This window comes from Erythrolamprus reginae, chromosome 2 (assembly GCF_031021105.1).
Source record: "Erythrolamprus reginae isolate rEryReg1 chromosome 2, rEryReg1.hap1, whole genome shotgun sequence".
Classification (NCBI taxonomy): Eukaryota; Metazoa; Chordata; class Lepidosauria; order Squamata; family Dipsadidae; genus Erythrolamprus; species Erythrolamprus reginae.
Genome location: NC_091951.1, coordinates 179967687 through 179992752, shown reverse-complemented (window position 1 = coordinate 179992752; position 25066 = coordinate 179967687). Strand labels below are relative to the sequence as shown.

General features: G+C 39.8%; 2 protein-coding genes across 4 annotated transcripts in view; both read right to left on the bottom strand.

Annotated features, from left to right (window-relative positions):
* Positions 1 to 1145, bottom strand: part of STAT2 (signal transducer and activator of transcription 2) — a 56784-nt gene extending 55639 nt beyond the window's left edge. The window contains exon 1 of one of the 3 annotated variants that reach the window (XM_070740559.1): positions 1009 to 1145. The gene's annotated coding sequence lies outside the window, so the exon portion shown is untranslated. Of the gene's footprint in view, positions 1 to 135; positions 772 to 1008 lie in introns of those variants that run through there. The other 2 variants (XM_070740561.1, XM_070740560.1) reach the window with 2 other exon arrangements.
* Positions 1146 to 19966: 18821 nt separating this feature from the next.
* Positions 19967 to 25066, bottom strand: part of TIMELESS (timeless circadian regulator) — a 77563-nt gene continuing 72463 nt past the window's right edge. Inside the window, exons 29-30 of the mRNA XM_070740558.1 lie at positions 22301 to 22377; positions 19967 to 20908 (exon numbers count right to left, since the gene is read on the bottom strand). Coding sequence (XP_070596659.1) covers positions 20835 to 20908; positions 22301 to 22377 — 151 coding nt within the window. The 3' untranslated portion in view covers positions 19967 to 20834. The remainder of the gene's footprint in view (positions 20909 to 22300; positions 22378 to 25066) is intronic.

Sequence of the window (25066 nt, the reverse complement as noted above, 5' to 3'; positions counted from 1 at the left end):
TGTAGGGGCCGCACAACTTTGCCCAGGGACATAATGCCTAGTTAAGAGGGTCTTGGAGAGAAGCCACCCACCCACCCACAATAACTTTGAAAGAAAAGATAGGGCAGTTTTCTTCAGCGAAAGCCATCCATTTACCTGCATCCTGGAGAATTTTGTAAAGGCTTTCTTAGCTAAGATTAATTTCCACAATCTTTTGCTCTTCACTGCACCCCAGAAGGTGCCCGAGGGAAGGACCAACTTTGTTTTGCAAGCTGGACTTTTTCTTTTTCTTTCTTTCTTTCTTTCTTTCTTTCTTTCTTCTTTATTCGATTTTTATGCTGCCCTTCTCCTTAGGCTCAGGGCGGCTTACAACATGTTAGCAATAGCACTTTTTAGCAGAGCCACATATTGCCCCCACAATCCGGGTCCTCATTTTACCCACCTCGGAAGGATGGAAGGCTGAGTCAACCTTGAGCCGGTGAAGAGATTTAACCGCTGACCTGCAGATCTACAGTCAGCTTTAGTGGCCTGCAGTACTGCACTCTGCCTGCTGTGCCACCCCGGCTCTTATTTTATTTATTTATCAAACACGTACAAGATAGCAAGTATTGATATGAACATAAACAAAAGCGAAGTACAGACATTACAGACCTCTTAGGAATGGGGTGAGGTTGACTGGAGACAGTCTAAGGTTAAAGTTTTTGGGCTTTGGGGAAGAAACCACAGAGTCAGGCAGTTCACTTACTTTGCTTATTTGCTGCCTCCCTCCAAATTTTATTTATTTTATTTATCAAGTACATATTGGTAATACAACATTGTTTATATACATAAGATGAGCACTGATAAGAGGGAAACAGGGAGGGTAGGCACGCTTATGCACGCCCCTTATGGACAACCCCTTCCCACACATTCACTGGACGGGTTTAAAACACTCCAGAGTGGCCACAGACCTCTCAGCCCTACAACAGTAAACACAAATACACAAATACACATACACACACCACCTCCCCTCTGGCGCGAAGCCGCTACCTGTCAAAAGAAGCCGCCGCTCTTCCTCCCTGGAATGTTATTGTATTGTAAAGCTCTTTACTTGAAAGCTGGCCCCTTCTGCGCAGGGGAGACGGCGGGTAGCCCCGCCTATCCTTTCCGTGATTGGACGAAAATCTAAGCTTTCGTCTAGGAGCGGAGGGAGTAGGTGCCGTCCGAAGAAGAGCCGACTTCGGCCGCCGGGCGATTTCGATTTCCCAGGAATGATGTCAGCAACGGAGGCGGGAACCTTGAAAGGATGATGTAAATAAAGTGCTCTCTGGCTATTGGCTGAAGGAGTTGCAAGCGTGTGCTGACTTTCCCGGGTTGAGTCTGCGCGGTTGATGTTCGGCCTGTGCTGGGGTTAGAAATCTATCAAATTCGACTTTGGAGGGAAGTGCCCGTCTTGAAATGAATTAAATGCGTATTAATTACATTAATTAATTAAACTAAATGCTCTCTTCCCTCGCGTGAGCGTTTATTGGCAGTGCAGGATTCCCTGCCATTATATAGGTTATATATCACAATTATAAAGGTGTTTCTTTTGCATTCCTCCAGCCGCTCCTTATGTCAGACTTTCAATCGTATATATACTGTATATATATAAAAATAAAATATTTTCTATTTTATACATAATAAAATCTAAATAAAATAATATATAATATAATAAATATTTAAAAATATTGTATATATTATTAAAATATATTGAAATATATTAAAAGATATTGATAAAACTGAACGGGTCCAAAGATGAGCTACAAAAATGGTGGAAGGTCTTAAGCCTAAAACTTACCAGGAAACACTTAATGAATTCAATCTGTATAGTCTGGAGGACAGAAGGGAAAGGGGGGACATGAGAAAACATTCAACATTCACCAATGTTCCGTTGTGAGTGGCCTTTGACTACATTTCTTTGAAATGCTGAAAATAGGAGTAATGGTGCTGTCTGTTTCCAGCCATAATTAAAACTAACACGGGAGAACAATTCTGGCAACAATTTACAGACATGAATCAAACAGTTTTGGACAAAGATGTGGGAAGCTAATAGATTGTACATAATACAGTACCAGTTCTAAGCAGCTTTACTGTGCAATGTTACATTACATAATAAATAAATCTTCATTTATAATTATTGTATTATATATAAAATGAGGGGAGAAGAAGCAAGTTAGTAAAGAAGACATGGATAAGAGTAGGAACCAGCAGATCAGAGATGACAGTAAGAGTAGGACAAAGAATACTAAGTTCTATAAAATTTTGGTTGGGTGCTTTTTATTTGTTTTCATCAAGCATGTATTAGATAACAGATATAAGTATAAACATGATTATGAATACATTAAATGGATACAAATAAAAGGGAATATTAGGACAGGGATGGTAAGTACACTGGTGCGCTTTTGCATGCCTCTTAAAGACCTCTTAGGAATGGGGCGAGGTCAACAGTAGACAGTCTAAGATGAAAGTTTTGGGGATTTGGGGAAGAAACCACTATGTTAGGTAGTCCATTCCAGGCATTGATAACTCTATTACTGAAGTCATATTTTCTGCAATCAGGTTTGGAGTGATTTACCATAGGTTTGTATCTATTATGTGCTCGTGTGTTGTTTTGGTTTAAACTGAAATATTCATGGACAGTTAGGACATTGTAGCAGAAACTTTTATGTACTACTCTTAGGTCGGATCAAATAGGGCAAAGTTCTAAGTTGTCTTAAGTCCAAAATTTCAAATATGGTGGCGTAAGATTTTCTGTTGCGAGCAGAAGAGTGGAGGACTCTTCTGGTGAAATATCTCTGGATTCATTTGATTGTATTAATGCCTGATATGCAGTGCAGGCTCCAGACAGATGAGCTGTATTCAAGAATTGGTCTAGCAAAAGTTTTGTACGCCTTAGTTTGCAGTTCAATATTACCAGAGAAGAAGCTACACAAGATTAGGTTAATAACTCTTAATGCCTTTTTTTTGCAATGCTGTTACAATGAGTAATTATATCCCTCTGAGGATTGTCTATATCCGTGATGGCGAACCTATGGCACATGTGACACACAGAGCCATATCTGAGGGCATGCGAGGTATTGCCCTATATCAGCTCCAGCGCGCATGTGCGTGCTCCGAGTCTCAGGAGAGGGGCGGCACACAAATCTAATAATTTTTATTATTATTGTTGTTGTTGTTATTATTATTATTATTATTAGTAGTAGTAGTAGTATTATTATTATTATTTCAACTTTCTGAAGGGTGCGGGTGGGAGTTCGTTGTCACCATCCCCGGGAAAACCTCCAGAGCCTGTGGATGGCAAAACACAGGGTAGGCCCATTGGGTCCGTTTTCACCATCCAAAGGCTCCAGAGCTTCCTGAAGCCTGGGGAGGGTGAAAAATGGCCCAACAGGTCTAATGGAAGTCCAGAGGCTTCAGTGAGGCATACACACCTGCAGGGGGGCAGGGGGGGGTTGTGTGAGCTTGTGGGGAGGGGGAAGGCATTGCATTATGGGTGTGGGCACATACACACATGCTATCACGTGCATGCACGCCCTTTTAGCACCCAAGCAAAAAAAGATTCACTATCACTGCTCTATACCATCCAACTACAAAATATAAAACCTATATGCCCAGCTGTGTTTGACACAATGTTTCATTAAAAAATCATCCTATAAAAGCCACTGATTTGGAAAAAGAAAATAGCAAATCATCCACCATTTTCTATCATTTAAACACCAGCACATATTTTTTAAATGTTGATATAATTTGTAACAGCTTCAATCAAGAGTTTTCAAACTTTGGGTTATAACATCTCCACTTTTTTTGGGGGGGGGGGGGTTGTGGGCTGGGGAAAGAATGTAAATGAAAAGTGACAAGTTTTCTTTTTATAAAAAAACAACTGCTCAGATCTGGATAAGCAAAGTTTTAGATCTGTCAAAATTCAGATATAAATCTTTGGTCCCTGCTCTGGTCCTCTGTTAATTGCCTGAACCTATCAAGTTCAAGAATCATGGCAATTACATAGATTAAAATTTAATTATTTATGTAATATATTTATTTCTTGCTCAGACTTAACTCCAACAGAACCAACTCGGAAATTTTATTGGATGAGTTGAACATACTCATGTTTAAAACACTGACATTGGTGAGGACTAGAAACGGTGGTTGCTCTTACTTTCCAAAATAATCACTTAGACTCTTTACACCTTTTGTGAACAATGGTTTTGCTGCCGTAGACACCGCCAACCTTAGGGGGGTCGCAGCCCCCCCAGTGAGAGCAACCAAGGCATCAAAACCCAGGTCTATGGCCCCCTCTTGAGCACGCTCCTTGGCCAAGTCAGTGCAGTCTTCAGCATAGTAATATATACTGGTTGCAAAGTTATACAGTGTGCTGACTCCAGGTACGAACCCAACAATCTGGTGTACCCTTTGATCCGTTTCATTTCCACAGTCATTTGGTGAGGAACGTCGCATGCGGTCCTGCGTGTGACACTGATGAAGCCAGGAATGAGAACCTTCCTGTGGCCAGAAGTAGCTGCCATTTTTAAGCACCACTTGGAAGGAACTGCTGCCATTGGTGACAACTCCTCCACAAGCTTTCCCCAAACGGTGGCAGGCATCAGCAGCTGTCAAAAACCACTTATATTCACGGTGCACCTGGCCATGCAGGAGAGCTCTATCCACCTGTTTCAGGCCTCGGCAGTATGAGGTTTGTTTCTGGACCAACTGGTCCAAGTTGAACTGTAGGGCAGCAAAGCTGGTACTTTCCCCTGTAGGTTTAGCTGTGCCCAGGATGTTTATCATTGTCGAGAGGAGGCCACTTGCATCTTTCTGCCCCATTTCCTGGTAGAGGCCTAGGCCAAGGGCTTCGGCATGGTGGCTGCAGCCTGCGTTTTGCAAGGCAAGCACTAGGGCAGCTTGAATCATAATCTGGGCTGGCCGAGGGACGCTGTCAAAATGTTCAAGGGTGTCAGGCATCAAGTCGTTGCAAGAAACTTCCTTTTCAGGCAAGTGGGTGGAATTAGAAGAGATGGAAGCGAGCAAAGCGCGGAGAGAAGCAAGGTTGGAATCCAAGTTGGAATTTTCTATGTGGTTTCTTGAATCAGTTGTCGTCACTGGTTGTCCCCCCAATCCATGATGCGGCAGGAGGCCAAGCAAAGTCACGAGAATAAGAGACGGTGATAAGTACATGTCAGTTTCTCTGGATGCCACTAAAATGAGAAGAGATTGTTGTGTTGATTTAATAAAATAATATAGAAAGCCATCCACCCCTGGGCAACATGCAAATGTTAAAAAGAAAAGCATCTAAGAACAATAACCTATGATCCTCGAGATAAATAATACATTCCAATGCTAAAATCCTATCTACAATACAAACGATCAAATCTTCAAAATCTTATGAAAAACTAATAGGCTTGTGGCCATCCAGGCGCAGAAGGCAAAGCTTATTGATTGATTGATTGATTGGATTTTTATGCCACCCCTCTCTGTAGACTCGGAGCGGCTAACAACAGTAATAAAAGCAGCGTATAACAATGCAATATTAAAACAGTTAAAAACCCTTATTATAAAACCAAACATACATACAGACATACCATGCATAAAATTGTAAAGGCCTAGGGGGAAAGAGTATCTCAGTTCCCCCATGCCTGGCGGCAGAGGTGGGTTTTAAGCAGCTTACGAAAGGCAAGGAGGGTGGGGGCAATTCTAATCTCTGGGGGGAGTTGGTTCCAGAGGGCCAGGGCCGCCACAGAGAAGGCTCTTCCCCTGGGTTCTTGCGTCAAACAAGATGGCATCATTTAATGGAAGAACCTATGCTGTCTGTATAATGGATGGGACAAGCAGAAACAATGGGGAAATGTACCCAAAAGCTTCCAAATCACAACCACTCAGCTTGGCATGGTTGAATCATGTTCTCCCCTAGGTAGACCATCACAGAATCCAGGCATTAGGAACCACCTTGAGAGCATCACTTGGTCAGGGTGGTGATGTACAGCTTGGTATCTCCAGCACACTGATGATCCTGCATCTCATGTGGAAAGATGACCTGACCCCATGGCACAATGCAGATTATTAATAGGAATGGTGAGAGATTCTGTCATCCCTAAATTCCTCTCTACATTTGACTATCACCTCATGAAGCTCTACATAGAACAGAGATGGTATTGGAATGTAAACGAATGACATATCGGGACTTACTGATACAGTATTTGAAAAAGTGGGATTCAACATAAGGAGAAGAGAACAATTAGTAAGTGAAAGATTTGTTTGTGAATGGTTTAAGCATGATAGAATTTTCAAACTACAAAAAATGTAGTGATTTGTATTTTTTCCTATATCACCCCATCTTCTCTGCTCTTTCCTGAATGGGAGGGACGAGCTTACAGAGTAGATGGTCTGTTCCCGTCCACTCCTCCCTCTCAAGTAACCCAGTAACAATGCTCCAGAAGACATCCCCTCAGAAAACCCTCATTGTTTAAAAACCTCTTTTTAAAAAGGACAGAGGGCCAACTCTGTATGGATACTAATTCTCCAAACACTGAGGGAAGTCCTAAAAGTCCTAGTAAATTAGAGGTTATTATTATTATTTATTAGATTTGTATGCCACTCAGTTAGTTTGCTGTCATGGCAGCCTGCTGAGATGGACATAACCTTCTAGTGGTTAAGGCCATCCGGCTAGAAGGTGGGAGACCATGAGTTCAAGCCGCTTTAGCCATGAAAGTCAGCTGGGTGACTTTGAGCCAGTCAGTCTCTGAAGCCATACCCAGCTCATAGGATGGTTCTTGAGGGGAAAATAGGAGGAAGGGGGTATGTTGGATCTGTTCACTACTTTATTTACAAAAATAATAAAGACAGGATACAATTAGTTCACACACAGGCACACAAACACACACACACATAAACTCTAGGGCTACATTTTCCAAAATAAAGAACTGTAGTCCTCATGCTGAAATAATGAATAGGGAGCAACCTTTGACCAAAAAAAATATGTTGATCTACCATCATCAGGGGTGGGCAAAGTTGGCTCTTCTATGACATGTGGACTTCAACTCCCAGAATTCCTGAGCTAGCATGATTGGCTCAGCAGTTCTGGGAGTTGAAGTCCACAAGTCATAGAAGAGCCAACTTTGCCCGCCCCGGTACCAACTCATTCCATAATTCAAACAAAAGATGACCAGGTTAGTGCAGAGACAGAGTCTGCGGAGAGGGGCGGCATATAAATATAAATAAATATAATAATAATAATAATAATAATAATAATGCGGCAAGAAGCCAACTAATTTGTATGAAATGGTTTGCATTAATTCACAACATTTAAGCCATTTGCTTGCCACTACCAGCTATGTTAATGCGCCAGTATGGTTCTTCCCTGGATGCTGATCTCCCATTAAAGAAATACAAGCTTGACTGTATGACACATTATTCTCACTTCCAAACTAACATAATGACAGCTATTGCATGCCTTCCCTCCCCCTCTCCCTCTCCTGGGAAAGAGAAACTTACCTGCTTTAGCCGGAAACACAAACACAAAATGCTCCAGAGTGAACTGAGCACTGATTAGAGCTGGTCTTTATATACATATACCGGTACTCTTATCTCTGGCAATCACTCTTATCTGCAAACTTCATTGCGACACTTCACTTTGATGTCCCAGGAAAGTTGAGTCCTCTTTGTTAATTTTCTGCCAAAGCCCCCAGAGTTACTTGCCCGATTAACCCTTATGATTCCTGCAGTTTTCCTTTGTTTTATGGTGAAGGGGGTAGGAATCCCTGAGTGGTCCACAGCTAGAATCCTAACAAGGGGGAAGGCAGTACTGAGTAATGTGCGAAGGGAATATAAGGAAGAACAGCATATCTATCAGTTGCTTTATTCATATATAGAACAAGCATTAATGTCTGCAACATCTGGAGTTACAGTGGAACGAAGGACGGTCAGCCATTCTGATGTCTTGATGCTCTGCGGAGAGGAGCGGCATACAAATCCAATAAATAAATAAATAAATAAATGAATGAATGAATGAATAAATGAATAAAAAATAATAATAAATAAATAAATAAGTAAGTAAATAAGTAAGTAAGTAAATAAATAAATAAACAAACAAACAAACAAATAATAAAATCAGACAACCTGAAATCAAGATGAGTTTTTTGTCGCTTTAATTAGAATAACTCTGTTTTAATAAATTAACACCAGAGAGAGCCAATACTCAAGACTGTGGCAGTTGGGTTTACTGATTTATTTGTGTGCCTGTGGAGGTCAGCTACAAAAATGAATGTCCCTGAACTCCTGGGAAAAGGAAGGAACCCCAAATTAAACAACTTTGTATAGCTTCTGTTTCATGCAATGTCTTAGAGTTAGTTTCCCTCCACAGAAAAATAATCATGGCATATAGATATAGGGCATTGGGTGAGTGAGTGAGGAATAGTTTCTTAACTGCTGTGACAATGACAGCATGCCTGCTAACTCATAATTGCCTTGCCAGTTTTATTGAGAGGACCCACTGTAACTGAAGTGGGGATAAAACAAATCCAATTTAAGCAACATACAGCAGTGGGCTTAGAAAAAGGCATTATGACAGCAACTGTCTTCTCATAATTGTTCCTTAAGTAGCAAGTAACACTCACAATTGCAACGAGGAAACACACACACCTCCATCTACAATTTGAGTATGAAAATGCTAGGAATTACTACTATCATCCTGTTTCTATTGAAAGCAAAATAGAAATATCAGCAGGATAACCTTTTATCTTTGTCTCATGTCTGGCAAGCTCTCAGATAATTCTGGCTTTTTAAAGTAATCACGCCGGACAAAGGCAGAGAAATCTCATATTTTATACTTTATTTGTTTAGAATCAATCAATGTTGCTTTTTAAAAATATATATCAAAAATACAACAAGGACATCCACAAATATCCACAGTTGTTATACATCATCCTGCTGACACAGGGCAGATTTCATAAGGATCCAATGTGAAAACAACTCCTATCAAAGGAGTTGCTGATACTATTATTAAATATTAAAGGAAATCTTTATTGAGAAAACATTCCTATTCACCACTGTTCTATCATAAGTGGCCTTTCATTACATTTCTTTGAAATAGTGAAAATGGGAGTAATGGTGCTGTCTGTTTTCACCCATAATTAGAATTAACACAGGACAACAGAAAGAATTCTGGCAACAATTTAGAGATGTGAATCAAACAGTTTTGGACAAAGATCAGGGAAGCTAATAGATTGTACATAGTACTTGTCAGTTCTAAGCAGCTTTAGTGTGTAACATTACATTACAAAATAAATAAATCTTCACTTATGATTATTGTAAATACAACTGATAGATAAAATGAGGGGAGAAGAAGCAAGTTAGTAAACAAGACATGAATAGGAAGGAACCAAAGATGACAGTAAGAGTAGAAGAAAGAATATTAAGTTCTACAAAATTCTGCTTGGTTGCTCATATCATCCCTCTGAGGATTCTGTGACCCATCCAGCTACAAAATGTAAAACTTCCATGCCCAGATATATTTGATATGTACAGTATTTCTTAAAAAACCATCCTATGAAACTGGGCATCCAAAAGCCACACGTTTGGAAAAAAATAGCAAAGCATCCGCCATTTTCTGTCACTTATGCACCAGCATATATTTTAAAACTATTGATATAATTTGTAACAGCTTCAATCAAAAGTTCTCAAACTTTGGCTTGTGACAGCTCCTCTTTGGAGGGTTGCGGGCTGGGGAAAGAATGTAAATGAAAAGTGTCAGGTTTTTCTTTGAAAATAAATCTGTTCAGACTTGGATGGTCAAAACTTTAGGGCTGTCAAAATTCAGATCTCAATCTTTGGTCCCTGTTCCTTTCCTCTGTTAATTGCCTAAACCAACCAAGTTCAAAAATCGTGATAATTAGGGGTATATAGATTAAAATAAAAATGTATTTTGGATATACATTTATGTCTTGCTCAGAATTAACATAATCAAATCAGAAATTTCATTGCATAGGTTTGAGATATTTATTATTTTAGGTGATTGAATCTGTGCAAGTTTTCAGAATGCCTGGATTGAATGTTGATGTTTGCAACATAGATCTTGATGGGGGCTGGATATGGTTTCTCTTTCTTTTGAAAATCATCAATTAGAGCCTCCATACCTCTTCTGAACACTTGTTTTGCTGCCATAGCAACCCCCATCCTGAAGGGAGTCCCTGCTCCCCCAGAGAGAGCAACCAAGGCATCAAAACCCAGGTCTATGGCCCCCTGTTGAGCGCGTATCTTGGACAAGTCAAAGCAGTCTTGAGTATAAAAATATATGCTGGTTGCAAAGTTATACAGAGTGCTGACTCCAGGGATGAACCTCAAAATCTTCTGTATCTTTTGCTCTGTTTCATTTCCACAGTCATTTGGTGAGGAACGTCGCATGCGGTCCTGCGTGTGACACTGATGAAGCCAGGAATGAGAACCTTCCTGTGGCCAGAAGTAGCTGCCATTTCTAAGCACCACTTGGAAGGAACTGCTGCCGTTGGTGACAACTCCTCCACAAGCATTCCCCAAACGGTGGCAGGTGTCAGCAGCTGTCGAAAACCACTTATATTCACGGTGCACCTGGCCATGCAGGAGAGCTCTATCGACCTGTTTCAGGCCTCGGCAGTGCGAGGTTTGTTTCTGGGCTAACTGGTCCAAATTGAACTGTAGGGCAGCAAAGCTGGTACTTTCCCCTGTAGGTTTAGCTGTGCCCAGGATGTTTATCATTGTCGAGAGGAGGCCACTTGCATCTTTCTGCCCCATTTCCTGGTAGAGGCCTAGGCCAAGGGCTTCGGCATGGTGGCTGCAGCCTGCGTTTTGCAAGGCAAGCACTAGGGCAGCTTGAATCATAATCTGGGCTGGCCGAGGGACGCTGTCAAAATGTTCAAGGGTGTCAGGCATCAAGTCGCTGCAAGAAACTTCCTTTTCAGGCAAGTGGGTGGAATTAGAAGAGATGGAAGCGAGCAAAGCGCGGAGAGAAGCAAGGCTGGAATCCGAGTTGGAATTTTCTATGGGGTTTCTTGAATCAGTTGTTGTCACTGGCTGCCCTCCCAATCCATGATGCGGCAGGAGGCCAAGCAAAGTCACGAGAATAAGAGACGGTGATAAGTACATGTCAGTTTCTCTGGATGCCACTAAAATGGGAAGAGATTGTTGTGTTGATTTATTTAAATAATATACAAAGCCATCCACCCCTCGGCAACATGCAAACGTTAAAAAGAGTAGTGGCTAAAAACAATCACCTATGATCCTTGAGTAAAATAATACATTCCAATGCTAAAATCTTATCTGCAATACAAACAACCAGATCTTCAGAGTCTTAAAAGACTAATAGGCCTGTGGCCATTCAGACACAGAAGGCAAAGTCCCTGCATCAAACAAGATGACATAATTTAATGGAAGGTACCTGGAACCTGCACCGCCTGTAAAATAGGTGGGATAAGCAGAAACAATGGGAGAATGGTGGTCTTGCAAGGACCCTGTGCTTATGCCATTGAGGGGCAGATTTATAGATAATGATCAGCACCTTGGATTGTACCCAAAAGCCTCAGAGCAATTCTGTTATATAGAAATAATGAGAGATGCCAAAAACACTGCCCTCGGTGTTGCTTTCAGGATCAACTGCAGCTTCAGGGGCAACTACATTTATTTGTTTGTTTGTTTGTTTGTTTGTTTATTTAGTTATTTATTTAGTTATTTATTTAGTTATTTATTTATTTATTTAGTTAGTTAGTTAGTTAGTTAGTCCAATACATAATATACATTGAAGAGAAAGATATGTAATAATATAAGTAAAGAAAAGAATAGAAGAAAAGATATAAAAGTATAGGTGAACATATTTGAAAGGAAGAAAAGATAAATGAGATAAGGAGAGACAATTGGACAGGGGACGGAAGGCACACTGTTGCACAGCATGTTGCAGTAATCTAACTGTAAAAAAATGACTATGGCGTCAATTGAGGTGAGCAAGGCCTTCCAACCCAGAAGTGGCAGCAACTGGTGCACAAGTTGAAGAAATGCACACACAGACCCAGGAAGAATTACAGATGGAATAATCTCCAAATTACAACCACTCAGCTTGCCAGTGTTGAACAATGTTCTCCTCTAAGTAGACCATCACAGAATCCCGGCACTGGAAGCATTTTGGGAGCATTGCTTGGTTGGGGTAGAGATGAACAACTTTGTATCTCCAGCATGCTGATAATCCTGCACCCCATATGGAAAGATGACCTGACCCAAAGGCATAATGCAGATATCAATAGGAGTAGTGAGCGATTCTGTCATCCTTAAATTCCTCACTACATTCCTGCAGGTCTCAAATTAGAAACATAGAAACATAGAAGTCAGACGGCAGAAGAAGACTTCATGGTCCATCTAGTCTGCCCTTATACTATTTTCTGTATTTTATCTTAGGATGGATATATGTTTATCCCAGGCATGTTTAAATTCAGTTACTGTGGATTTATCTACCACGTCTGCTGGAAGTTTGTTCCAAGGATCTACTACTCTTTCAGTAAAATAATTATAAGAGTTGTCTCCTTCTGCAATTTTGCGCCAGAATGTATTCAGGCCAAATTTCTCAGTTTGGCCTTTCAAGTCCTAAAATTTGTACCCAGCGTCACCCTAAGACTAGAGACAGGCCTCATGAGTGTAGGCGACCATGTTCAACTTTGACTTTATATTACTATTTTTCCCCCTTGGCATTGCCCCACTATAAAGGATAATTTTCAGTCCACTTGGAAAAAGACAATGACAACTAAAACCTCATCCTTATGATGGAAGGTACTCAGGATTCCCAGGAGGGAGTATATTCTAGAAGAGAGAAAACTCAGTTCAGATAGGTTTGAACTCTCACACAATGGGTGTGAGAGAAAGAGGGTGAAGACGACTTCTCCCTAATAGTCCCCAAAATACATGCTTGATGAGGATTGTAGCTTGGCTTTAGTTTGCCAAGACTCTGTCCGTAGGTGAGGAACTATAAAAAAAATAATCTGCTTGGAGGAGTCACAATGTTTTTTCCTTCGCTTTTGGCATCAGAATACCTCGAGCTTTTCTCCGGGTCTTCTACTCAGCATGGGATATGATCAAGCCAAAGCACTCATTAAATAGTGTGTAGCAGAGACTGGTCTAGTCAGGTCTCCAACCATTATTGCCAATGAATCCAACAGATACTTGACCTACTCTATGGCATACATTTATCTATCTATCTATCTATCTATCTATCTATCTATCTATCTATCTATCTATCTATCTTTTATTTATTTATTTATCTATCTATCTATCTATCTATCTATCTATCTATCTATCTATCTATCTATCTATCTATCTATCTATCTATCTATCTATTTATTACTTTATTTATTACTTTATTTATTTATTTATTTATCTATCTATTTATCTATCTATCTATCTATCTATCTATCTATCTATCAATCAATCAATCTATTTATTTATTTGATTTGTTTGCCGCCCCTCTCCGTAGACTTAGGGCGGCTAACAACAGTGGTAAAAACAACATGCAACAATCCAATACTAAAACAGCTAAAAACCCTTATTATAAAACCAATCATACATACAAACATACCATACATAAATTGTAGAAGCCTAGGGGGAAAGAATATCTCAGTTCCCCCATGCCTTACGGCAGAGGTTGGTTTTAAAGAGCTTACGAAAGGCAAGGAGGGTGGGGGCAATTCTAATCTCTGGGGGGAGTTGGTTCCAGAGGGCTGGGGCCACCATAGAGAAGGCTCTTCCCCTGGGTCCCACCAAACGACATTGTTTAGTTGAGAGGACCCGGAGAAGGCCCACTCTGTGGGACCTAACTGGTCGCTGGGATTCGTGCGGCAGAAGGCGGTCCCGGAGATAATCTGGTCCGGTGCCATGAAGGGCTTTATAGGTCATAACCAACACTTTGAATAACTAATCTTGGAAATGTTTAACTATAAGAGGGCCTTTAGCACTTTAATATGCCCTCCCTTCAGCTATCCTTGAAGGTCAATGCAGGAAAATCCCTGATCCAAAGAGACAATGCCCTGTGATTCTCAAGTTGCACAAAAAACAGAATGTGTGTTTCTCCAACATCTATATTAGAGGCATTTGTAGTAGCCTCATCTCCCCATTGTTGCATAAATACCAGGGTGCACAGGACAATTTTACCCCTCCCTGCTGCTTTTGGATACCAACCCTTTTACAATTTATGTCGCCCGGTTCTGCACAGCAATATTTAAAATCTATCAGAAAATGATCTGTGCCATAGAATACTTTTAATGAACAGTTAGTTCAACATTCTATAGTGCTCTATATTGTGATAGATTTTGGTTTTGCATGAATTTACTACTACTACTACTACTACTACTACTACTACTACTACTACTACCCCTTCTTTTAGATTGTTTTGGTAGATATTTTTAGCTTTTTATATGGACTCTTTCCCATATCACCCTTACCTTCTCTGCTCTTTCCTGAATGGGAAGGAAGAGCTTACAGGGTAGATGGTCTGTTCCCGTCCACTCCTCCCTCTCAAGCAACCCAGTAACAATGCTCCAGAAGACATCCCCTCAGAAAACCCTCATTGTTTAAAAACCTCTTTTAAAAAGGACAAAGGGCCAATTCTGTATGCATATTATTTCTCCAAACACTGAGGAAAAAGTGAAAAGTCATTGTAAAAAACATTTAAATATATTAAAGGGTTAAATAAGGTCCAGGAGGGAAGTGTTTTTAATAGGAAAGTGAACACAAGAACAAGGGGACACAATCTGAAGTTAGTTGGGGGAAAGATCAAAAGCAACATGAGAAAATATTATTTTACTGAAAGAGTAGTAGATCCTTGGAACAAACTTCCAGCAGATGTGGTAGATAAATCCACAGTAACTGAATTTAAACATGCCTGGGATAAACATATATCCATCCTAAGATAAAATACAGAAAATAGTATAAGGGCAGACTAGATGGACCATGAGGTCTTTTTCTGCCGTCAGACTTCTATGTTTCTATGTAAATTAGAGGTTAGTTTGCTGTCATGGCAGCCTGCAGAGGTGGACAAAACTACCAGTAGCCAAAAAGGTGAAGATGACAAAATGGCCTCAATTGCAAGTGGGCAATCCACAGGAGGACTTGGAAGCTTCCAAGTGGAACTTGGCTTGATGCAGTCAAGTTGCTTGCTAGCCACAGTGGCAATGCAAATTCAATGGTTGAGATTTGATAAGCTAAATCCAGTTTAAGGGCAAACACTCATACTTAAAAGAGTATTATATATCTATCTTCATTTAGTGGGCTGCGAACATAACCTCCTAGTGGTTAAGGCCAACAGGCTAGAAGGTGGGAGACCATGACTTCACGTTCTGCTTTAGCCATGAAAGCCAGCTGGGGCCAGTCAGTCTCTGAAGCCATACCCAGCTCATAGGAGGGCTGTTGTTGAGGGGAAAATAGGAGGAAGGTAGTGTCTGGATCTGTTGACCACCCTATTTACAAAAGTAATAAAGGCAGGATATAATTAGATCTCTCTCTCTCTCTCACGCACACACACACACAAACTCTAGGACTGCATTTTCAAAAATAAGGAACTATATTCCTCATGCTCAAATGAGCAGAGAACATCCTTCGAAAAAAACAAAATTGTTAATCTACCAACTTGTCCTATAATTCAAAGAAAAGACGACCAAATTAGTGCAGCCAAAAGCCAACTGATTTGTATGAAGGGGTTTGCCTTAATCCACAACATTTAAGCCATTTTCTTACTACCAGCTATGTTAATGCGCCAGTATGGTTCTTCCCTGGTTGCTGATCTCCCACTAAGGAAACACAAGATTGAGTGTGACACATTAGTCTCACTTCCAAATTAACATATTTCTTTGCTCATATTGAAAGCTATTGCATGCCTTCCCTCTCCCCTCCCTCTCATGGGAAAGAGAAACTTACCTGCTTTAGGAGGAAACAGAAACACAAAATGCTCCAGAGTGAACTCAGCATTGATCAAAGTTGGTATTTATACACACTTATCTCTAGCAATCAAGTCTTATCTCTAAACCTCATTGTAACACTTCACTTGGTGCCCCTGGCAATTTCTGACCTTTTTCTTAATCTCCCAGAGCCCCCAGAGTTACTTGTCTGAAGAGGGGGGGGGGATGCAATGCTGATTAATGCTTAAGGGAAGAAAAGGATGAACTGCCTATCTATCAGTTGCTTTGTTTGCATAGAACAAACATTCCTGTCTACAACATCTGGAGTTACAGTGGAATGAGGGATGGTCAGCCATTCTGATCTTTAATCCTCTACCAGACATTTTTGGTTAGTCCATTCAGTAAGAGCCTATTGTCTGGCCGCCTTTCTCTTCCTCCACCTCTCCCATCTTAAGTTTGATGTGTTCTACTGCCATTGCATTTGGAATTCAGGACACGAATCGCCAACCACAGTGACTTTTAACTGGGTGCATTCAGTACAGGTGGTACTCGACTTACAGATGTTCATTTTGCAGCTCAACCCAGATAAGACGGAGTGGCTGTGGGTTTTGCCTCCCAAGGACAACTCCATCTGTCCGTCCATCACCCTGGGGGGGGGGAATTATTGACCCCCTCAGAGAGGGTCCGCAACTTGGACGTCCTCCTCGATCCACAGCTCACATTAGAAAAACATCTCTCAGCTGTGGCGAGGGGGGCGTTTGCCCAGGTTCGCCTGATGCACCAGTTGCGGCCCTATCTGGACCGGGACTCATTGCTCACAGTCACTCATGCCCTCATCACCTCGAGGTTCGACTACTGTAATGCTCTCTACATGGGGCTACCTTTGAAAAGTGTTCAGAAACTTCAGATCGTGCAGAATGCAGCTGCAAGAGCAGTCATGGGCTTACCTAGGTATGCCCATGTTTCACCATCACTCCGCAGTGTGCATTGGCTGCCGATCAGTTTCCGGTCACAATTCAAAGTGTTGGTTATGACCTTTAAAGCCCTTCATGGCATTGGACCAGAATATCTACGAGACCGCCTTCTGCCGCACGAATCCCAGCGACCGATTAGGTCCCACAGAGTGGGCCTTCTCCGGGTCCCGTCAACTAAACAATGTCGGTTGGCGGGCCCCAGGGGAAGAGCCTTCTCTGTGGCGGCACTGGCCCTCTGGAACCAACTCCCCCCGGAGATTAGAACTGCCCCTACTCTTCCTGCCTTCCGTAAACTCCTTAAAACCCACCTTTGCCGTCAGGCATGGGGGAACTGAAACATCTTCCCCTGGGCATGTCTAATTTATGTATGGTATGCTTGTGTGTATGTCTGTTAGTATATGGGGTCTTTTTAAAATCTTTAATATTTTAAATTGTCAGATTATTTATGATTTGTTTCCACGTGTTGTGAGCCGCCCCGAGTCTTCGGAGAGGGGCGGCATACAAATCTAAGTAATAAATAATAAATAAATAAACTGTTCAAAACTGTAACAGCACTGGAACAAGCGACTTAACCATTTTTCACACTTACAACTGGTGCAGCATCCCCGTGATCATGTGATCCAAACTCAGATGCTTGGCAACTTTGGCTCATACTTACTGGAGTCACATTATCCCCTTTCGTGACCTTCTGCATGCAAAGTCAATGGGGAAGCCAGATTCACTTAACAACCGTCTTCCTAATTTAACAATGACAGTGATTCGCTTAACAAAAGGTTTTAAAAACACACCTTTGCCGGCAGATCTGGGGCCGCTGAGCATTGACGTCCGGCTCAGGCTGATAGTATGATTGTGACTGGGATGAATTTGGATGAACAGGTTTAAATCCATTTGGGGTTTTAAGATTTAGGTTTTATGGCTGGGGTTTTAGAATTTTATATTTTGTATGGATTGTCTTGTAAGCCGCCCTGGGTCCCCTGGAACGGGCTGGCCCAGAAATCCAAATAAATAAATAAAACAAAAAAATAACAAAAAAATAGTGAGAAAAATTGTAAAATGAGACAAAACTCACGTAACAAAAGAAGATAGGTATTTGATATTACACATTATCACTGCCGCTAGAATCATTTAAACGCAAAATTGGAAAACAGATCTAATACTGACTGTGAAAACTGTGGTTACGAAAATTTTGGAAGCAGCAGAGATGAACAAATTATCTATGGAACTTCAGGACAGAGATGAAATAGATGTTTACAAAGCGTGGGATAGATGGTACATTTGGCTAAAACAAAAATAAATATCGAAACTTATTATAAAAGTTTTTTGTTCTATTATACCATATTACAGTATGTTACATTGTACTATATTATACTGTCTCACTTTCTGTACATTGATTAAGAGAATATTAGTATCTAAATTTTGTAATATAAATGAAATAGATGCAGAAATTGAAATAGGTGGCGCAATTTATAGGAAATAAAAAAATTATAACAAGCAAAAATGTAAATAGTTAAGAAAATAATAGTAATAAGCTCCTAAGAAAAAATGAACTTGTTTTACCAGTTCATATTTGTTGCTATGTTATATGTTGTTTAGTTTGTTACATGTTATGTTTCTTTCTTTTTTTCTGTCTTTTTTTTCTGTATATATATTTGTGTGATTTTTTAAAATGAAAAATTAATACAGGTTTTTTTTAAAAAAGAAATTTTGGGTTCAATTGTGGTCATTAAGCCAAGGACTACCTGTAATCAGAAACGCAGCAAAGAGACTGTTGTTTTGATTTGGCAGCAAACTTCCATGTGACATAGTGTAGAAGTTCTACAACATCAGGCACAACCTCAAATCTAGAAGAGATTTTTGTTACTTTATTTAGAGTAACTCTTATTCGTGTGCATGTGGAGGTCAGCTACAAAAATGAATGTCCCTGAACTCCTAGGAAACTGAAGGGACCCCCAAACTAAACAACTTTCTATAGTTTCTGTTTCATGTGATATGTTAAGGTCTCAGAATTAGCTTCACAGAAAGAGAATCATGGTATAAAGGGCATTGGATGAGTGAGTGAGTGAGTAATAGTTTCTTAACTGTGGTGACAATGACAGCATACCTGCTAACTCATAATTGCCTTGCCAGTTTTACTGAGAGGGCCCACTGTAACTGAAGTGCGGATAAAACAAATCCAATTTAAGGAACATACAGTAGGTGGGCTTAGAAAAAAGGCATTATGACAGCAACTGTCTTGTTCCTTAAGTAGGAAGTACTTGTTCCTTAAGTAGGAAGTAATGCTCACGGTTGCAATGAGGTCAAACTGCACTCCCCCCCATACATACACAGTTTGAGCCTGAAAATACGTACAGTGATACCTTGTCTTACAAACTTAATTGGTTCTGGGACGAGGTTGTTAAGGTGAAAAGTTTGTAAGACGAAACAATGTTTCCCATAAGAATCAATGGAAAAGCGATTAATGCGTGCAAGCCCAAAATTCACCCCTTTTGCAAGCGGAAGCGCCTGTTTTTGCGCTGCTGGGATTCCCCTGAGGCTCCCCTCCATGGGAAACCCCACCTCCGGACTTCTGCATTTTTGTGATGCTGCAGGGGAATCCCAGCATCGCAAAAACGAGCGCTTCACTGGCAATGGAAGTCTGGAGGTGGGGTATCCAATGAAGAGAGCATCAGTGAAATTGCAGCATTGCAAAAACACCGAAGTCCTTGAAACCCCACCTCCAGACCTCTGTGTTTTTGCGATGCTGCGATTTCACTGATGCTCTCTTCAGTGATCCCAGCAGGGCAAAAACGGGTGCTTCGCTGGCAATGGAAGTCCGGAGGTGAGGCATCCCAGCGGCGGCGGTGGGTTTGTAAGGTGAAAATAGTTTGTAAGAAAAGGCAAAAAAATCTTAAACCCCGGGTTTGTATCTTGAAAAGTTTGTATCACGAGGCGTTTGTAAGACGAGGTATCACTGTACTAGGAATTACTACAATCACCCTGTTTCAATTGAAAGCAAAATAGAAGTATCAGTACAATAACCTTTTATAGTAGTCTCACATCTGGCAATCTCTCAAAACTTCTGGCTGTTTTAAATAGTCATGCAGGACAAAGGCAGAGAAATCTGATATTTTAAACTTTATTTTTTAGAATCAATCAATGTTCTTTTTTAAAAATATATATCAAAAATACAACAAAGACATCCACAAATATCCACAGTGGTTATACATCATCCTGCTGACACTGGGCACATTTCAGAAGGATCCAATGTGAAAACAACTCCTACCAAAGGAGGCAAGGCAGAAATATCAGAGATGAATACAATTATATTTTTAATATCTCTTGTATTATCATCATCCCATCACTGCCCCTGTTTGTAGTAAGGCTTGCTGATAGCCTATTTTCAGTTCCTTTTTTTTCTGAGAAGGAATTTCATGAACAGGGGAAAAAAAGCAGAGAAAGAACAGAAACCAATATTGAAGTGTTCAGGTAATTAAGGCAAAATGTGACATATATGCTCATATCATCGTAGCTAAACCAGAGACACGAGGCAAATCCACAAACAAACCAAAGACAGTGAAAAGCCAGCATGTCACTTTTTTGTTTGGCAATCTAGTGATTTTTAGTGGCTCTAAGCAAACAATACTGAGAAAGGCCAGGTAAGCAAGGGCAGGCAGGCAACAAGTGTGATATACAAACCTGGAGTAATTTGAAAGCTGACTGTCACAACAGCATTAACAACAACTGTAACTAATCATAGAGCAGAAGTTACGAGCTGTTCTCTTATTCTACTTCTTCCGTTATTGGTGTTCATACAGATTTTTAATTATAATATAGAAGTTCAGTTTCTGTATCCTTTCCCTAATATTTTCACCGTTGTTCACAGAAGATCTGAGGATGCTAATCGCTCTCAATCTTGCCCACTCCAATCTCTGAGGTGACTGGACTCACTGGTCTTATTGATATGCTAGGAGAGACATTTTTGGTTTCCTCAATCTTCATCTTCCTCAATTCGCAGGCACTTCCTCTTACTGGAGGGACGTGGTCCATCTTCATCACTGGAATCTGTAGTGCCAAAGCCAGATGTGAAAATAAGGACAGATAAAAAGTGGTGCTGGGAATATTTGCTGCCACTTATTCATATATTCCAGTATCACAAAGTTTATTGAAAGGAAGATGCTGACACAGAGCACAATTAAATCCAGGGTTCAGGTATGAAAAATTGGACCGAATAGGCTTCTTAAGGAAAGTATTTTAGGCAGCAAAATGTATGACTAACTTTGTTCTATGTTTGGATGCAGAGCATATACAAACTGAAACAAGTGTATGGCCATGTGGACCCAGATACTGGCTCACAGCCCACTTTCAGCCTCATACACGAGGGTCGCCCAGAAAGTAATGCACCACATTTTTTTCTCAGCCTACAGTAATGGTACGAATGTGAAACTTTAGATATACATTATTTGAATTGTCAGGAGTGTGTGTGTAAATTTTGTCTTTGTTCAGACAGATAGCATAGCTGCAGCAGTGTTTCAAAATGGCATCTGTAAGTGATATATGTTACAAGCAACGTGTCATCCTTGAATTTCTCACTGCGGAGAAAGAAACTGTTGGGAACATTCACAAACATTTGTGTACAGTTTATGGAGAATCTGCAGTCAACAGAAGTACGGTTAGTCGCTGGGCACAGAGGGTGAGGCCTTTAGAAGACGGTTCGGCAGAGCTCCAAGATTTGCAGACCAAGGAGTGGTACCGACAGGGCTTACATGCCCTTGTGTCTCGCTGGAGGAAGGCCATAGAACGGTACGGAGATTAAGTGGTAAAATAGGGAGTGTAGAAGAAACACCATTCTTTCTTGTGTATAAGTTTCATTGTGTTCAATAAATAATTGTTGAAGAAAAAAAATGTGGAGCATTACTTTCTGGGTGACCCTCATACCTTATACTGACATATATTTTTACTCTGCTTGGTAACATCAAGAGTACGACAAATAACACAAGATACTAATGCACCTGGAAGAAGAGTTGGCAACAGTTGTTCTTACAAGAATTATTGACATAAATTAAAAACAGAAAATGTCTTTTATTTATTGTTTTAATGTTTTATATTGCTATTATAAACCACCCATCATTGCTTGATAGTGACATATAAATTTAATAATAAACAAATATCAAGATGTCAGGTACAGCAGTTAGGGCACAGCAAATGTCCACTTAAACCAGCATTATGTCGATCCAACTTAACAAATAGCAAACATTACATTTGTAGCTTGTAGAACCTGGGCACTATGACAGGAAAATTAGCTATGCATGACTTCAGTGTCAATTTTTTAAAAAATCTGTCCAGTTATAGTTTGCATTAAATAGTGACTTTTTTTTTCTAAACAAAATCTGGGTCAGTGACTTGTAATAGTTTGTTTTGACATATCATGAAGGCTAGAATCAAAGCCAAGCATACCTTCGTTATGGTTTTCCTCATCATCATCATCTGAGCGGCTTCTTTTGGGTACCAAAGGATGCTGGATACTCTCCTCTCTGCAAGTAGCAAGAAGAAATCAGCTTGTCAGACAATCCAAGAGAGGGGGATCAAGAATACAAATTGCTTGCTACATCCACCAAGCCATTTCTCTTACACCTTAGTCCTTCTATCCTCAGAACATTCGGTAGGAAAAATCATTCTTACAAGTCTCTGCTCCCACATTTCCACTTCTCAATTACATAGAAACATAGAAGACTGACGGCAGAAAAAGACCTCATGGTCCATCTAGTCTGCCCTTATACTATTTTCTGTATTTTATCTTAGGATGGATCTGTGTTTATCCCAGGCATGTTTAAATTCAATTACTGTGGATTTACCAACGTCTGCTGGAAGTTTGTTCCAAGCATCTACTACTCTTTCAGTAAAATATTTTCTCACGTTGCTTCTGATCTTTCCCCCAACTAACATCAGATTGTGCCCCCTTGTTCTTGTGTTCACTTTCCTATTAAAAACACTTCCCTCCTGAACCTTATTTAACCCTTTAACATATTTAAATGTTTCGATCATGTCCCCCCTTTTCCTTCTGTCCTCCAGACTATACAGGCCACTGTTTATGCCAAAGCTCACTCTAAAGGAAGAGATGGCCTTGCTTATAACCATATGGACTATCAAGTTATTTTCTAGTGCAGATAAGTGATATTCTTCTCCATGTTGTTAGATTTTTAACCGGTTCTTTTAAGTCTCCCCATGGTGCACTCTTTTCTATTGTACCTGATAGTAAATGTTACTATCAGGCCAATTTCTCTTCTTAATAATGACTGCAAACATTCACATCTATTCTAGCTGAAAAGACTTTTAAAAAGTTTTACACGATTATAAACACGAAGCCATCAGTGTGGCTTCTTACTTAAAGGACAACTAAAAGACAATGTAAGAGTAATTTTGAATGTAATTGAACATTTACGCCAACGTAGTGACAAACAGGTTCCACTGATTTTTCTAGATGCAGAAACAGCACCTTGAACTGGACCATTAGGTTTAAAGTAGTGGAAAAGATGGACTTTGGATTGGGCTTTATACAGAGTCCATCTATACATTCCGGAAAACTTATATTATGGTGAATGGAGATTTGACAAAATCAAGTGAAATTAAAAGAGAAACAAATCAGGGGTATCTTTAATCACCTTTATTATTTATTCTGGTGTTGGAATTGTTAAACAGAGATATTAGACAAGACGTCAGAGAAAAGGGGCTAAAAATTAAAGCACACAATTACAAACTTTGTGCATTTGCTGATGACTCATTATGCAGAACTTAAGAGAACATTGAATATGTTATGAGGAAGATCAAAATTGTTGGCGAAATGTGGAGTTTAAAAATAAATTAATTAAAGATGAAAATATTGAGCAAGAATATAATTGTGGAAGATCTAAAAGATAATGGAATTTACAACTGATTTTAAAGTTGAGAAAAAGGTACAGTATTTGGGAGTCACTCTTGCATAGGAAAATGCTAAACTTTACAAAAATAATTACATTAAAATGTGGAAGGAGATAAAATTGAATTTAAATAGATGGAAAAATTAGATTTGTCATTAATGGGAAGAATTTTAGCAATTAAAACGAATGTTATTTCTAGACCAGACTATAATGATGTTGATTAGACATTTTTCTTTTAAACAGCGGCAGAAAGGTATATCTAAGTTTATTTGGCAAAATTAAAAACCAAGGATTAAATTTAAGATGCCACAAGATTCTAAAGACAGAGGAGGTTTGGGTTTGTTGTATCTTAGATTATTGTTGCCTGGTATAGCTAAAAGATTGGATAACTTTAAAAAAATCAAGGCTACTAGACCTCAAAGGTTCTGATTTGAGATTTGGGTGGCATGCCTATCTGTGGTATGACAAAGTAAACCAGTTAATCCCGGTTTCAAGATTCATGCTATTAGGCAATCAATTCAGCATGCAGGGTAGAAGTAGAAAAGATGAGTTAATAAATTGCCGCTTTGGTTATCACCTCATGAAGCTCTACATAGATCAGAGATGGTATTAGAATCTAAATGAACGACATATCGGGACTTACTGATATTTGAAAAAGAGGGATTCAAGATAAAGAAAACAATTAGTAAGTGAAGGATTTGTTTGTGATTGGTTTAATTATTATAGAATTTTTGAAAGATTTAAACTTAAAATTGTTTACATATAAACTAAATCTGAGCCTGATGTTAATTTATGTTCTGGAGATAACCACTTGATTGCTACCGAATATAAAATGTTACTCAAGTCAAGATGAATCTGAAAGGTTAATGATTGTATGGTAAAATGGGCAATTGGGGGGGGGGGGGATAACATAATGCTAGATAAATGGGAGAACGCATGGACCAATGGACTAAAATTTATATTATAGCTTGAAAGAAAATTTATATAAAATGACGTATTTTTCATCCCTGATAGACTAGCAAAATGCACAAATGTAATGGAAATGTAATCATAATCTAGGTTCATTTTATCACATGTGGCGGTCTTGTAAATATGTTAAAACAAACCGGATAAACATAATAACGACAATGCATAAAATATTTAAGATGCAAATATTAATAAAAACTGAAGCCTTTGGGTATTATGGTGACTGCTGTGAGAATCGTACTTCCCGAGCGCTGGAAAGAAAGAGAGATGCTGGCTGTTGAAGAATGGATTTTAAAATTGAATTAGAAAAGATGGTAACATTAATTGCCTTGATTAGAGA